Here is a 16,877-nt window from a genome sequence, read left to right on the forward strand (position 1 = left end):
CTTGCAGCAGTGAACCAAAAGTTTTCATTTTGAACTGTTTTAGCAATGTGCCTGCATGTTCCTGCTAAATGTGATGCTAAAGGGGCAAATAATAAAGCTATAAGATTAGGGAGGTATAAATTTCTGCAAATATTCTTAATGAAACATGCAAGACTTTTATAGAGTTTTTGTTTGTTTGCCAGTCCTCAGGCTTGAACTCAGGGCCTACCACTGTCCCTGAGCTTCTTTTGCTCAAGGATAGCACTCTACTACTTGAACCATAGCACTACTTCTGGGTTTTTTTGTTTATGTGGTAGTGAGGAATCAAACACAGGTCTTCATGCATGCTAGGCAAGCTCTCTATCACTAAGCCATGTTCCCAGCCACAGGTAAGACTTTTAAAACATGCTTTTTGCAAAAATAATTAACAGAAAAAAAGCTGAAACAACAGAGTTGCAATACTGAAGACAAGCTGAATCGCCAAAATGTTGAATTAATAATGAAGTAGTCATATGCTAAATGGTCCTTAGAGATCAGTAAGTATCAATTCTCATGGTGAGTTAACCCTAACACTCTACATCGTTAATCGTTTTAAAAAATTAAAAAAACTCTATGAACATACACTGATTTTTAGAAACGTCTTAATTTCCAGAGACACAGGTATCAAATTTCAAAACATTTTTTACATTTTGGCTGGCACAGTGACATCTGCCTAGGAAGTCCTGAGTTTAAAGCCCAGTACCATCAAAACATTTTTTTTTTTTTTTTTTTGCCAGTCCTGGGGCTTGGACTCAGGGCCTGAGCACTGTCCCTGGCTTCTTTTTGCTCAAGGCTAACACTCTGCCTCTTGAGCCACAGCACCACTTCTGGCCATTTTCTATATATGTGGTGCTGGGGAATCGAATCCAGGGCTTCATGTATATGAGGCAAGCACTCTTGCCACTAGGCCATATTCCCAGCCTGACCCATCACTTTTAACTATCTCAAATCAAAGAGACAAACAGATAAATAAAAAAGGGTTCTGAGGAAAGTCAGTGTCAGACAGTCCTGGGATAAAAGGCTATATTGTGACTCAAAGAAAACTCTTCAAGTCCTCACTTAGTCTCTGTTTATTCTGCTATCTTATTTGTGGGTGTCATGACAGATTAGAAGCAGAAATAAAAGTTGATGCTACAAGGAACAAGCAGTAAAAAGAAGCAACTCATATCATGAGGGGCAGTTGGAATTTGATCAAAATTAAAGAGGGAATGCACAGCAGAATCTACCAAATAGACTAATGACTATATTGTCAATCCAAGGCATCAAAAAAATTAATCAGGAAAATTTTCTTACAAAGGCAGAACACTATATAAAATATTGAGAAGAGTTTTTTTTATAGAAATCAAATTATTCTAGATACTTAACAGTAGTAGGCCTTGATTACCTCTTATGCTAGATACATATACATTAATATTACACCAGAATCCTGAAAGTATTTTGATCTTTTGGTTAACATGAACAAGTACCTACTTAAAATGTTCTCCATAAAAAGACTATTGATTAGTATTCACTAAGACAGCCACAGAATGGGTTGGTTTATGATACAAACCTACTGCAGCATGAAACTGAGATAAAGCATCAGCTAGCTGTCCAGCTGCAAGTAACTTCTTGCCCAATTCAAGATGTTTCTCAACATCTGCATTTACTCCACATTCAGCACCTAAAAACAAATGTTTAAAAATCTGTTAATATTCGATACACCAAGGTTTAGTTCTAAAAAATAAAAACAATTATCTGGCTTAGTCATCTACTTAAGATGAGAAAAGTCACAGAAGCTGAAAAAAAAACCTAGAAAAAGTAACAATAAAACACAAACAGTAGTTCATTTTATAGAGTATAAGCAATCTCTAAATAGACCTTCATTCAATCTACCCAGTTGAAATACTACCAGTCTACAAAACAAAAGGAAAACTGCCTAACAGTAGTAGTGGAAATATTCTGAAGAATGAGATTATTAAAAAGGCCTGCTATAATAAGCAGGCAAATTTAATGAGCAGGCACTAGTGTCTAACCTTGATAGAGGGTTATACAGGTATATACACAGTTATGAAAGTTCAGCAAGGGGGCTGGGAATATGGCCTAGTGGCAAGAGTGCTTGCCTCATATACATGAAACCCTGGGTTGGATTCCCCAGCACCACATATATAGAAAATGGCGAGAAGTGGCACTGTGGCTTAAGTGGCAGAGTGCTAGCCTTGAGCAAAAAGAAGCCAGGGACAGTGCTCAGGCCCTGAGTCAACACCCCAAGACTGGCAACAAAAACAAAACAAATAAAAGTTCAACAAGGGGCTGGGGATATAGCCTAGTGGCAAGAGTGCCTGCCTCGATACACGAGGCCCTAGGTTCGATTCCCCAGCACCACATATACAGAAAACGGCCAGAAGCGGCGCTGTGGCTCAAGTGGCAGAGCGCTAGCCTTGAGCGGGAAGAAGCCAGGGACAGTGCTCAGGCCCTGAGTCCAAGGCCCAGGACTGGCCAAAAAAAAAAAAAAGTTCAACAAGTACACATTAAAATATGAATGCTTCATCGCATGTTAATTTAATAGAAAAAAACTTGGTGAGATGGATGCTTAAGTATGTGGGGACATGCATACTGATGTTGTTTTGAATTTTTTTTCAAAAGTAGGCTTAATATGTAGAGCTGTAACAATGAAATCTTCCCTGTGTAACTAAGTATAAGCTAATTTTAAAAAAGAATTAACATAGAAATGTCCCAATGGATATTTTTTAAGTCTGATTATAAAACACTAATAGTAGAATCCAGATAATAGGTATTAAGAGTGAGCTCTAAAATTCCTTCAACTTTGTGATACATTTAGTAACATGCTGGAGAAATATAAACTGGAGTATTGTGATGGAAAATATGAAACAGGATGCTAAGGACATTATATGCATTTGTCAATTGAAGGCAAGGGAAGGTGCCTAACACCTACAGCTAAAGAAAATTTAGAACTTAGTTGCAGTCACCATAGTTCAAGTGTTAAAATGGTGGCTAAGGGAAAACAAATCATTTTCTTTTTATCTTTCATAGTTCTTAACTGGGCTTCTCTGTAATATAAAACAGATTAAAAAGAGGAAAAAAATTATTAACATGTATATAGCTCAAGGACCTCAAGAGAATGGAGTAAATCTCTAGGTCTCAAAACATTTAATAAATTTATTTTATTTATTTATTTATTTATTTAGTCAGTCCTGGGACTTGGATTCAGGGCCTGGCATTGTCCCTGGCTTCTTTTTTAGCACTCTGCCACTTGAGCCACAGTGCCACTTCTGGCTGTTTTCTGTGTATGTGGTGCTGGGGAATTGAACCCAAGGCTTCATGTATATGAGGCAAGCACTCTTGCCACTAGGCCATATCCCAGCCCCAAAGAAAGCATTTAAACTTTAATCATAAAATACCATCATTTGGTATGATATTGTAAAGGAAGGACTTTTTGGGGTGGTGTAAACCAACATGTTGGGTAAGGAGGAATGAAGAGAGTGATGAAAGGTATGAAGATTATAGAACATTATATACATGTATGTACGGAACCTACCAGAAAATGCAAAAAAGGGATTAAGAAAGAATAATATAGATGGAGTAAATTTCATCAAAGTACATTACATACATGTTATCAATACCACAATGAAGCCTGTTGCACAAGTTATTTATAGTAATAAAAATCTAAAGTGAAAAATGCCATCATTTGTTGAAACAAAGAACGGAGAAACCTTGGTTCAGGAAGATAGCCAGGAAGCACTGAAAACAATAATAAGGTGTTTGCTGATTTAAATCAGTGCTTTCTCCATTGCATTTAAGTGCCTATATGCCATCAAGCTGAGAAGGCTTTCAGAGAAATAGAAAACCAGTATTTCAGCTTGCTCTCTTTGCCATTATGGTGTATTCATTATGGAGTACACGATTTGAGTGGTTCTAATAAACAGCTAGAGAAGAAGAAGGAAAGCAAGAGGGCAAATGATGCTGTAGGGCTGCAGCAGTGGAAATAAAAACAAGAGAAGACTGCACACAGCTTTTATCAACAGTCTAGAGGAGCAGGTCACACAGCGAAAGACTAGGTGTCCAGGAAGATAACCAGAGCAACTAGCTGAGTCCCTGCTGCCATTTTAGACACCACCATCAACTAAATTCATTATTTCATCTAATATAGGAAAAAGCTGAATAAGATTTATCTTGCTATTTCTCCTACTCAACAAAGTAGTTTTACTAGCTTTCTGCATTCCTAATCTATAGTGTCTTACCAGAGTAAGTACTTGTGGGACTCCAATAAACAAGTAGAGGAGAATTATGTTCCAGCAGAACACTTTAATAAATTCCAGTGTTGTTGAGATTTTGCTGTTCTACCTATAACCTGGTCTAGACTCTGAATTCTTCACATTTTCTGTAATATCTGGTTAATGACAAGCCAAACCAGTTATCAATTACTTGTACCTTTGGTCTTAAAGTCGCTAATAATAAAAACTGTTCTCTTCTCAAACAGTACTCTGCAAGCTGAAGTTGAATGATCCGCCATGAATGTCAGAAAGAGCACCACACAGTTCGTGTATGGATACCCTTGTGCCAATTGTCTGTAAGCCATTTAGACAGACTAGACACATTCAAGTTGCAAAAGCCCAACACCTAGAAAGAAGTCTTTTTTTTTTTTTTGGTGCCAGTCCTGGGCCTTGGACTCAGGGCCTGAGCACTGTCCCTGGCTTCTTTTTGCTCAAGGCTAGCACTCTACCACTTGAGCCACAGCGCCACTTCTGGCCATTTTCTGTATATGTGGTGCTGGGGAATTGAACCCAGGGCCTCATGTATACAAGACAAGCACTCTTGCCACTAGGCCATATTCCCAGCCGAAAGAAGTCTTTTTGACTGGCTATTTTCTAACATCAGGAACTGCTCACATTCTGCTCCAATTATTGAATTTTGTTTTTCATTACTTCCCATAGAGTTGCTTCTTCAACTGATTATGGGAGGATCTACCAAACCGAGTTTTCAGTCCTGTGACTCTTTTCTAGATCTTATGCACAGAAATTCTGTGCATACACAGCCATAGAATTTTTTTCTTGATGCTGTCTTACATCAATTTAATTCATAACCTACCAAAATAACAAAAGGGTGGAAGAAAGCCACTACTCCCTCCTCAAGATGGGAAAGAGGAAACTAACTTTGACAACCTCAAAAACTTAGCATTCTCCAGGCCCTATTTGTTTGAGGTATAATTTGAAAACGTCTGGATCATTTAAGAAGGCTGGAGACATGGGTCTAGTGACAGAGCACCTGTCTAGCAAGCACAAGCCTGAAGTTGAGCCCCAGCACCACCAAAACAGAAAAACAAGGGTTGCTAGCATTAGGAGGAATTAGTTGAGGGTTCTCAATACTTCAGTAGGCTGGTAATTCATTGTTATTTTTCCCATTTAAAATAATGAGGCACGTCTCTCCTGCTGTAGGAATCCAACTACAGTGACCCTTATATTTATCTTTGTAATTTCCTTTGAATAAATCCTCACTACCTTTACAGATAAAAATAAAGTACAGGATGATATAATTATGATAATATATGCTAATGCTCTGTGGAAATTCTCAATGCAAAGAGATTCAGAGACTGGTTATATTCAGGTAGGATCACCTGCAGTTACTTCTATTTCCTTACTATAACCAAAAAATATAGCCTGCTTCATATAATGATTATAGAAACTGTTTCATTTAACAAATGTTACTAAGTATATATTTAAAACAAAGATGAATAAAGGAGCCACATTCAAAAAAGGAGTGGAAAGCCTGGTGCAGGTGGCTCACACCTCTAATCTATCTACTCAGGAAGCCACCATTTGGAACCAAGTCCAAGCAGGAAAGTCCCTAAGACTCTTATCTCCAATTAATCACCAAAAGCAGGAAGTAGCAAAGTACTCCATTGAAAGGAAAGGCTCAGGGGCAGTGTCCATGTTTGAGTTCAAGCCCCAGTAGGATGAGGACGAGGACGAGGACGAGGACGAGGAGGAAGAGGAAGAGGAAGAGGAAGAGGAAGAAGAAGAAGAAGAAGAAATCCCAACCCCTGAGGATTCTCCTCACTGATTCTTCTAAGAGACAGTCTACTCTTCTGTAACATTACATTATAGTGCCGGCCCCTAGTATGATGAATGGGGTTGACTTTACAACTATCTTGAAGAAAGGAATGACAGAACAGACAACACTACCTAGGTCCTGACAATCTCTGAAGCTACCCAATAGCAAACAGTGGCTTTCACGACTATCCAATTCTCTATTCTATTTTTGAAGTATTTTCATGATTTTAGTGTTTAAATCTTGAAAAAAAATTTAAGTTCCCGCTGGGGATATAGCCTAGTGGCAAGAGCGCTTGCCTCATATACATGAAGCCCTGGGTTCGATTCCCCAGCACCACATATACAGAAAATGGCCAGAAGTGGCATTGTGACTCAAGTGGCAGAGTGCTAGCCTTGAGCAAAAAGAAGCCAGAGACAGTGCTCAGGCCCTGAGTCCAAGGCCAGGACTGGCAAAAAAAAAATAAATAAATAAGTCCCCTTCTTAATACCTTCAGTGTAGAGAAACTGGATAGGAGAATTTGTTTCTCACATAGAAAATAGAATGCTAAATGATGTGGACTTCAGAGACTAGAACAAGACAGCTGACTAGATCTGCTAACATTCAATCAGGTATGCAAGCACTTCCTTACAGTCAGCAGACTACTAGCAATATACACTTCTGAAATGCAAAGCTTACAAACCAACTCTTAAAGAACCGAAAACCAAACAGAATTAAGGGAACAAAATTAGTAATGAAATAGAAAAAAAATCTACAAATTAGTATAACTTGCATTCTTAAGAGTGCAAAGGATGCAACATCCATTTAATACACACACACACACACACACACACACACACACACACACACACACACACACACGAGCCCATAGTGGCTCAAGCCTGTAATCCTTGCTACTAAGGAGCTGAGAGCTGAGGATGACAGTTAAAAGCCAACACAAGGAGCTGAGAGCTGAGGATGGCAGTTAAAAGCCAACACAAGGGGCTGGGGATATGGCCTAGTGGCAAGAGTGCTTGTCTCATATACATGAATCCCTGGGTTCAATTCCCCAGCACCACATATACAGAAAACAGCCAGAAGTGGCGCTGTGGCTCAAGTGGCCAAGTGCTAGCCTTAAGCAAAAAGAAGCCAGGAACAGTGCTCAGGCCTTGAGTCCAAGGCCCAGGACTGGCCAAAAAAAAAAAAAAAGCCAATACAAGCAGGACTCCAATCAATCACCAGAAAACTACAAGTTAGAGCACTTGAGCAAAAGAACTCAGGGACAGCCAGGCCTGGCCCAGAGTTCAAGCCCCATGACCCCCCCACAAAAAAAAAAACAACACAGCAGCAGAGGGCAAAGGTATCCATGCATTCACAGGTGTAGCAAGGAGATACAGCAGAGAATAAGATATAAACAAGATAATTTCTTAAGTACTATAATACTAAGGTGACAGAATGCCTGAGGAAAGGAGTACTTATTACAGATACTCAAAGGCTGATTGAGAAGATAATGTTTGAAATTAAAATACTGATAACAACTCTTACATGACAAGAAATTCTGATCATGCAAAAACCACAACCATACAAGAGACACAAAACCAGTGCAAAGGACCCAGTAGGACTAAGCTTAACTTCAAGGAACTAAAGAATAGTTCCAGTACATATTGGTATAAAAACAGACCTGAAGACCAATGGAATAGAAGACCCAGAAATAAAGCCACATTCTTACAGTCAGCTGATATTCGACAAAGGAGCTAAAGACATACAATGGAAGAAACATAGCCTCTTCAACTACTGGTGCTAGGAAAACTGGGCAGCCATATGTAGAAAACTCAAAGTAGACCCAAGCCTATCACCATGCACCAAGATCAACTCAAAATAGATCAAGGACCTCAACATCAGACCTGAATCTTTGAAACTACTGAAGGACAGAGTAGAAAAGACGCTAGAACTTATAGGTACAGGAAAGAACTTCCTGAATAAGAGTCCCAGGGGCACAACAGATAGGGGAGAGTCTCGACAAATAGGACTACCACAAAATAAAAAGTTTCTGCACAGCTAAAGACATAGCCACTAAACTAGAAAGACAGCCAACCATATGGGAAAGGATCTTCACCAGCACAGCAACAGACAAAGGCCTAATATCTGTCATCTACTGAAAACTCAAAAAACTAACCCCCTCCAAGCCCAGTAAACCAATTATTAAATGGGCAAAGGAGCTAAAGAGAGACAAGGGAAGAGATAAAAATGGCAAAGAAACATATGAGGTAATGTTCAACATCCCTGGCAGTAATGGAAATGCAAATACAAACAACCCTGAGATAACACCTCACTCCAGTTAGAATGGCCTATACTCTGAACTCAGGCAACAACAAATGCTGGAGGAGATGCCAGGAAAGAGGAACCCTTCTCCATTGTTGGTGGGAATGCAAATTAGTACAACCACTTTGGAGAACAGTATGGAGGTTCCTCAAAAAACTCAACGTAGACCTACCCTATGACCCAGCCATACCACTCCTAGGCATCTATCCTGAACAACAGATCTCAGGATATCAAAAAGACATCTGCACATCCATGTTTATCGCTGCACAATTCACAATAGCCAAAATATGGAAACAACCCAGATGCCCCTCTACAGATGAATGGATCCAAAAATTGTGGTACCTATACACAATTGAATACTACATAGCGATTAGAAATGATAAAAATATTGGTATTTGCAGGGAAATGGTCAGAACTTGAATAAATAATGTTGAGCGAGACAAGCCTAGAACACAGAAAACAAAGGGGCATGATCTCCTTGATATATGACTGTTAAGGAGGGGGGAGGGGGAGACAGTAGAGACCAGGTCTGCAAAACAAAAAACTTCTTGTCAAATGGTATTTCCCACAGGTGTGGGTAAGCGACCTTACATTATGTAACTAAAACCAAACAACTACTAAACATAAAAAGTTCTAAAATAGACCTCTCAGTGGATCACAATAGCTCAAAAGCTATATATATGTATGATCATATAAGACAAGGATAAGCAAACTCTATTGTTGACGTTATATTTAAAGTTCTAGGTGAATTTCCTTTGGCATATGCCACATGGCTACTGTATATGTTTTTGGTACACTGGGTATTGTATATATGCCTACCTGATCTAGGGAAGAGAAAGAAAAACAGGGTGTAAGATATCACAAGAAATGTTCTCACTGACCTATTATGTAACTGTGCCCCTTTTGCACAACACCTTGTCAACAAAATTTAATAAATAAAAAAAAAGAATAGTTCCAGTACAGCAAACAAGGAAGAACACAGGACTTAAACAAGCTTAAGATTATACTGGATACTACAGGCCACACTAAGAACCTTAGATTTGTACTCCAAGTTTGAAAATAAGCCATTAGCATGGGATTTAAGAAAGAATTGAAAAACTGACATATATATATATATATAATACCAGTCCTGGGACTTGAACTCAGGGCCTGAGCACTGTCCTTGGCTTCTTTTTCGCTCAAGGCGAGCACTCTACCACTTGAGCACAGTGCTACTTCTGGCTTTTTCTATATATGTGGTGCTGAGGAATTGAACTCAGGACTTCATGTATGTGAAGCCAGTACTTTACCACTAGGCCACATTCCCAGCTCCATGATTTATACTTTTAAAGGACTGCTTTGACTTGAGTGTAGAAAATGAACTGGAAGAATAGAAAAAACTGTGGTGAACTAAGGAAAGTTGTATTATAGAATGTACACTGATTTTCAGATTTTCTCAAGCTTGAAGATCATTGGGTAGTACTTATTTTTAAAAATTAGCAAAAGTCTTAACATATATATATAAGACATGAGGCCCAGAACAGTGACTCAGGCCCATAACCTAGACAAATGGGAGGCAAAGATTAGAGAACCATGTTGGAGCTGGTAGCGGGGAGGGGTGTCTTGTACATATGTTTTACAAGACACATAAGTAAAACAAATCAGATCATTCAGATACTGTTGTCTAGGTAAGAAAACACATGTAGGTAAAAGGACGGTATTAACTAGAGGCCACATTTTACATGGCATGTCAAGAAGGCTCTGCGAAACTTGATTGTTTATTGGGGGATCTGACAGACGACTTTCCAGACTGTATAGCAAGAGCCAAAATAAAGACACTTAGTCCAAAATGGGTTTTACATTTGGAAGTGAAAGCAACTGATACATTGGGAACCTGCTAATAGAAAGGGAAATTAAGGGCTGGGGATATAGCCTAGTGGCAAGAGTGCCTGCCTCGGATACACGAGGCCCTAGGTTCGATTCCCCAGCACCACATATACAGAAAACGGCCAGAAGCGGTGCTGTGGCTCAAGTGGCAGAGTGCTAGCCTTGAGCGGGAAGAAGCCAGGGACAGTGCTCAGGCCCTGAGTCCAAAGCCCAGGACTGGCAAAAAAAAAAAAAAAAAAAAAAAGGGAAATTAAGATACAGAGGCTGAAGGAAATAAGAATCAGATATATAAGGCTTTACTGTCAGTAGTAACCATATACAATGAAAATAACAGAAGAAAAATAGACAGAGACTGAAAACTACCACCAGCTCTTTAAAATTCTGTTATCAAATGAACCAAAATTACAACACAGTAGCCTGAGGTACAAATTACACCAGAGAAGAGTTTAAGAAGGAAATACTAAAGCATTTGGAGTGCCAATGGTAGTGAACCAGTAGAGAGGAAGGAAGTGATGACAAAGGAAAAAAGCAACCTGCTGTAATCCGATTATCCCCAAATTGATGTGTTGAAACCTAACCCTTGGTGGTAGTATTAAGACATTTGGGCAAGTGATTAAGTTGTGAATGCACTGAAGTCTCATGAAAGGATATAGGAAACAACCTGGTTCTTTCTGCCCTTCCACCACATGAAATCACAGCATTTGCCCCTTCTATCACATAAGGAAATAACAAGAAGACCTTTGGTGTAAGTGTATCATCCAATGCTCGTAAGGCTAAGGCAAGAAGAAGATGAGTTCAAAGCTAACCTGGACTACACAGCAAGTGCAAGGTCAGCCTTAGCTACAAAGTAAAACCCTACCTGAAAAAAATAAAAATAAGGGGCTGGGGATATGGCCTAGTGGCAAGAGTGCTTGCCCCATATACATGAGGCCCTGGGTTCAATTCCCCAGCACCACATATATAGAAAATGGCCAGAAGTGGCGCTGTGACTCAAGTGGCAGAGTGCTAGCCTTGAGCAAAAAGAAGCCAGGGATGGTGCTCAGGCCCTGAGTCCAAGCCCAGGACTGGCCAAAAAATAAAAATAAAAAATAAATAAATAAAAATAAAAAGCCACAGGCTAGCTGCTCAAGCCTCAAAACTCAGGAGGCTGAGATCTAAAGACAAAGTCTAAAAGAATGAGGTGAGGGAAGAGAAGAAAGGGAGGCCTAAATTGGGAGTTAAGTACAGAGAAATACACTTCAAGATCAGACATACAAAGGAACGGTACGAATATTAGCAACATTGAGTGTACTTTTGAGATTAAGACTATATGCTTAAAATGAGAGTAACTACAAAGTTAGTTTTTATTCAACTGAGGTACAACAAACAAGTTGGCAAGCATACTTAATAGGTTCCATTTTGTCAAGTGAATAAAACCAAGGTAGATGGAGAATAATTAAAGAGCATCTGCAACAACAAACACCACAGTGAACTACAGTAATGGGCCAATAAATGTAAATAAAGGAAGTAAAAGGGAAACAGATACTTTACAAATGCTTTCTTTGTTTTCCCTCATCTGTAAACTCTTAAGGCTAAACCATCCATTGTATATTATGCATACTTCACCAAAGTACCATATATCATAAGCCTTTGTTGACTTTTTCATATTCCAGAACTTCAAGTGACAGAACAGAAAGGAAAGGAGAAAAAGAAAGTAAAGGGAAGGAAGGGAAAAACACGCAGACTTCTAAAGCCACGGAGAGAAAAATAAAGTTACGATTGCAATGTTTGAGTTCTAAAGAGCAGGTGAACAGGTTCCCATATTTCTGTGTGAACACAGACTGAGCAGATAAATGACTGATTAATTAAAAGACCATGACAATCAACTCACTTAAACACAAGTAACTGTATGTGGGAAAATAAAACCTAATACTGCAAAGCACCTCATCTCACAATTTGCTCTCCCCTACAGAATGAAAATGGTTGCATTTCCAAACCCTCTTTCAGAAAATGTTAACTAATCAGACAAGCTGGAAATTTGACACTATACCTGGGTAGCCTATCTTTCTAAAGAAGTTTCAATACTTCTAGAAATTTTCTGACCATTTGTTACACTTAATTTATGTAAGTTGCTCAAAATCATTCATTTACATTACTTTCTTTACTCTTCATATTTAATGACAAGGAAATCCTGTTAGACAAAACATACTTTTAGTAGTAAATAAAATGTATCACAATCTTTTATTCATATAGATCTTCAGCTAATCTTTCTCAATGACCAAAATATATGGTTTAGTAAGTTTAAGTCGGTGAAGTAAGGAAAAATAGGCCCAATAAGAAAGGAAAAGAAAAAAGGGTTTGGTGTTCAGTGTTCCTAATCACTAAATAGAACAAATCATTAGCCTAGAAATGACTTTGTTCTCAGTAATATGAGAATAAGAAAGATTAGACACATTAGGATAGTAAAGTAGATTAGATACTCTTCCAAACTATTCCAAAACTACTTCTAATCTAGTGCTTTGAACTTTTCAAAGGCCTTTAAGAAAGAGGATGCTAAGAATCAGTCTTTCAATTCATGATGCACATTCCCTTCTTTGCATTACAACAGGAAACTCTAAGAAACAAAAACGATTCTTTTTAAATCAGAAAAACAAAACTAGGCCATCTAAGGTAATAGCTCTGAACCTCAGGCCTAGCATTAGGCACTCATCTGACCTAGAGATCTCCCAAAACCTTTTAAGGTTAATGAAAGATACAGAGAATTTATTTGAGAAAACAGACGCTAATTGCTAACTAAAGTCTGAAGTTATTTTTTATCCCTATATTGTCATCACCAACCAATATATAGCAGACTGATATTGAATTGCTCTATCAATTTATTACCCTGCAGTTTTCAAAGTATGACTTTAGAAATACAAAATTTTAGTTATTCACACTTAACTAAAATCAGAAACTCCATAAGTGGTACACAGAAGTCTTGTTAAAAGCCTTTATGTTTGTTTTGTTTCTTGCTTTGGCTTTGTTTTTTTTTTTTGTGCCAGTAATGCAAGGTTGAAATCAAGGCCTAGGCACTGTCCCTCAGCTTTTTCCCTCAAGGTTGTCACTCTACTACTACCACTTTGGCCACAGTTTCACTTCCAGCTTGTTGGTGATTAATTGGGAGTTAAGTGTCTCATGGACTTTTCCTACTTGAGCTAACTTAACACCTAATCCTGGAATCTCAGCTACCAGAGTAACCAGGATTATGGGCGTGAGCCACTTGATCCCAGACAAACGCCTTTATGTTTGATTCCTGATGTACACTCAAAAGTTTGTATTAAACATCTGCAAATCACCTCTCTGTTGATGACTGCTGGTGGCTAACAAGATGATTTTTCTCAGCTGCCACCTACATGAGGCATGTCTCCAACCAAGATGAACTTTAATTAAGCTCTCAGTGCCTCATGTGTGCAGCAGAAATGACACTACATAACAAGAGTAAGAGGTGGCTGACAGATCTTTTCTGTCAACCACCTGTACGGAGCAGGCAGTATGCCTGAAGATTACACTTGGCTACTACTCTTTAAGAACTCATCCAGAGAGAAAGCTCTCTAAGGAGATTTTCTCGAAAATACCACAGTAAAGAAAGGAGGTGTTGATTAGACAGGACCATATAAAGAACAAATTCCAAAATGGTGGTCCACAAGCTAAAGGAAAAAGCAAATCGTTAAAAGAAAAAAAAAAAAGCGTGCACCTATGTAACTTAAAAAATTAGAAGCTGACATTAAATAGAGCATGTGCAACTTTCTCTTACATGTCCAAAATAAAGCATTAATGATAACTGGACATACCGCAGAAGGGTGAATCAAAAATCAGAAAAAATGCAAGACAAACTGCACTTGCCAAATTGCTCCAAGTTCCACTTCTGTCGATTTTCTGGGGCAGTCTCCATGTCAAATTCTTAAGTCTCACTAGAGTCACATTACACATTCTGGTTCGGAGTTCTCTAAGAAAATAGGGTCACCAGGAAGCCAAACCAACACAACACAACACAACAAAACAAAAAGCACAAAACCCCTGAGCAGTTTTCAGCGGGTTTTTTCCACCCTCTACGATTTCCAGTTTTCCCACTCCCTCTGAATGGGACAGTCCCTTTGCCAACCATCCCGTGGTGATGCGAGTGACACCCGCGCGCGTGCCAGGCAGGGCTCGGTGGCTGTCACCGATGTTCCGGCACGGGAAGCGCGCTGGGAGCAGGCGTTCGGCCGGCGTTCCGCGGTGACTCCTCCCGGGTGACACCCAACCTTCCTCCTCCATTCCGTTGGAGCGGCCAACATTTCAGTCTGTTGGACCCAAGTGGAACTGAAGAGGCTCTGTCCCCCCCCGCCCCCCCCACCCCCCAGACAACTTGGAGAAAAGTAGGAACCAACCCTGAGCTGAAAGAATGCCCAGGCCCCGTGCTGGGAGCCCTGAAACTTTCAGGGGGGAGGGGGGGCTCCGGAAGCCCACCTAACTCCAGAGTGGGGCGCAGGGGCCCGCGCCCCACGCCCCGCACACTCGGAACCCCGAAGGGGAAGGAAGGTGTCCATGCCGGCCACCATGATCGCCTCCTCCCGGCACCGCACACCCGAGCCGGGCCGAGCACCGGACGGCCGTCCCACCAGCCAGGGTCGGTCCCCGCGTATCCCGGGCCTCCGCCTCCGGAACCCCCGCGGCCCCGGCCTCGCGGGCCCGCCAGTCCCCACATCTCCTCCGCCCCCCCCCCCGGAGCCCGGAACAAACCCGGAACCGAGCGCCGGCCGCCGCCCCAGCCAGCCGGACGGACGGACGGACGGACAGGGGGACGGAGGCCCAGGCCGCGGGCGGCCCCCCGAGCCTCGCGCCCCGGCGCGGCGGGGAAGGGGAGCGCGGGGTCCCGGGTCGGAAGTCCGCTCCGCCCGCCCGCCCGCCCAGCGGTGGCGGCGGCGGGCCAGAACAAGCTCTCACCTTCGTACTGCAGGTCCACCAGGACCAGCAGGAAGGGGAACACCGCGCCCAGCCGGCTGGTCACAGAGCCGGGGGCCACCATGTCCGAGGGCACCGGGGAAGCGGAGGAGGAAGGTGCGGGGCCCACCAGCCCGCGCGGCGCCCGGGCTGCAGCTACGACCGCCCGCCCGCCGTCCGCCCGCCAGCTCGCTCGCTCGAATCAGGCCTCGGCCGTGTCTGGCGCCCAGCAGAGGGGCTGGGGAAAGGCAGCGGTGGGCGGGGCGGGGCGACGCGACGCAACGCCCCGAGCGCCGACGCGGTCCAATCATCTTCCCCCTAGCCGCGGGCGGCCCGGGCTCGCCTGGGTCGTGGTTGGCGCTGATTGGCTTTGCAGGATGTCGCCCCGCCCCGTCTCTGATAGGATAACGTGGAAGCACGAGACGAGGCTGCGTCTGTAGGTGGTGGAGCTGTCAGCGGCCCCCAAACTGCCGCGGGCCAGCGGTATCAGCGGCGGCGGCGGCCCGAGCGCCTGGAGAGAGGGGCGGGGGAGGCGCGGGGGAGTCCCGGCCTCGGCCTCCGAGTCCGCACGCGCATGCGCAGGCCTGGGCCGCCCAGGGTGGGCGGGGCCCAGCGCTCCGGGTGGGCGAGCCCGGGACCTGAACTGCCTCAGGTTTTCCGGGTCGGTGCAGGGCGAGAGGGGTGCGGCCTTGGCGTTCGGGATGGGAAAGGGTGCGCAGGGGCCCCGGACCCCAGCAGTAACGAGCCTGCCTGTAAACACCACCTGCGCCCGGGAACAAATTAATACTGCCTCAACTAAACAGGAAGCCAGAAACTGCGGGCACCTGGAGGATGGCGCCTGTCATCCATCGCTGCTACTGGGGAGACAGAGACCTGAGGATCGCGGTTCGAAGCCAGCCTGGGCAGGAAAGTCCGTGAGACTCTCATCTCCAGCTAACCAGCAAAAAAAAAAAAAAGCCAAAAGTGGTGCCCAGGTCCTGAGTTCAAGTTCCAGGATTCCCTCCCCCTCCCCCCCCCCCCACACACATACTCGTCAGCCAGAAAGGATCTGGAGGCGTTGGGCTCCGTTCTATAGGGTGATCCGACGTTAGGGACATCCAGAGAAGAAGTAAGTACAGTTGCCTAAGGCAGGTAAGTGATGAGTGGGGGGAGGCCGTCGAAACCTAGGAAGCCTCCCACCGTCCTGCAAAACTGCGATTCCTAGGACAGTGGGGTTGGGGGGCGGGGAGGGGGAGGAGAAGGGGGAGAACGACTCTGGAAGATTCTTGATGAAGAGAGTAGAATGGAACCAGAGTATCTTGAGAGTACAAAGTCTTTTGAGAGTTCAACTGTAATGCACTGTCAGAAAGAAAAAAGAAAAAAGGAGAAGAAATTAGAAGGGATCTTACAACTGTCACTCGCCAGAGGACACTCGGGAGATAAGAGATTGAACAAGACCAAGCAGGAGTTACACAATTTGCCATTCCACCGAGCTTGTTGAGGGCCATTTCCTCTGGCATACAGAACGTTTGTGAGTTCACTACTGTGTGCAGTACTGTGTGTGTAAGTACTGTCAAATGCATACCACGTAACCCACCCAGCAGAATGTATCTGCTACCTTAGTAATACTTCAGACTTGACAAAAACCGTGAATTATAGCCATTTGTGATTTCCTGAAAACACACTAGGAAGGATGAAAGGAGAAAGGATTCAACCCCGCAGGAAGT

General features: G+C 42.6%; 1 protein-coding gene across 2 annotated transcripts in view; it reads right to left on the reverse strand.

Moving 5' to 3' along the window:
* The window catches only part of Dnajc3 (DnaJ heat shock protein family (Hsp40) member C3), a 39,826-nt gene extending 24,461 nt beyond the window's left edge, over window positions 1–15,365 (reverse strand). For both annotated transcript variants that reach the window (XR_007210311.1, XM_048341173.1), the window contains exons 1-2: window positions 15,175–15,365; window positions 1,568–1,678 (exon numbers count right to left, since the gene is read on the reverse strand). Coding sequence is in view for 1 of the 2 variants with exons in the window: in XM_048341173.1 (XP_048197130.1) it covers window positions 1,568–1,678; window positions 15,175–15,256 (193 nt within the window). In the remaining variant the exon portion in view is untranslated. The remainder of the gene's footprint in view (window positions 1–1,567; window positions 1,679–15,174) is intronic.
* Between the last annotated feature and the right edge of the window lie 1,512 nt (window positions 15,366–16,877).

This window comes from Perognathus longimembris, chromosome 3, assembly GCF_023159225.1.
Source record: "Perognathus longimembris pacificus isolate PPM17 chromosome 3, ASM2315922v1, whole genome shotgun sequence".
Classification (NCBI taxonomy): domain Eukaryota; kingdom Metazoa; phylum Chordata; class Mammalia; order Rodentia; family Heteromyidae; genus Perognathus; species Perognathus longimembris.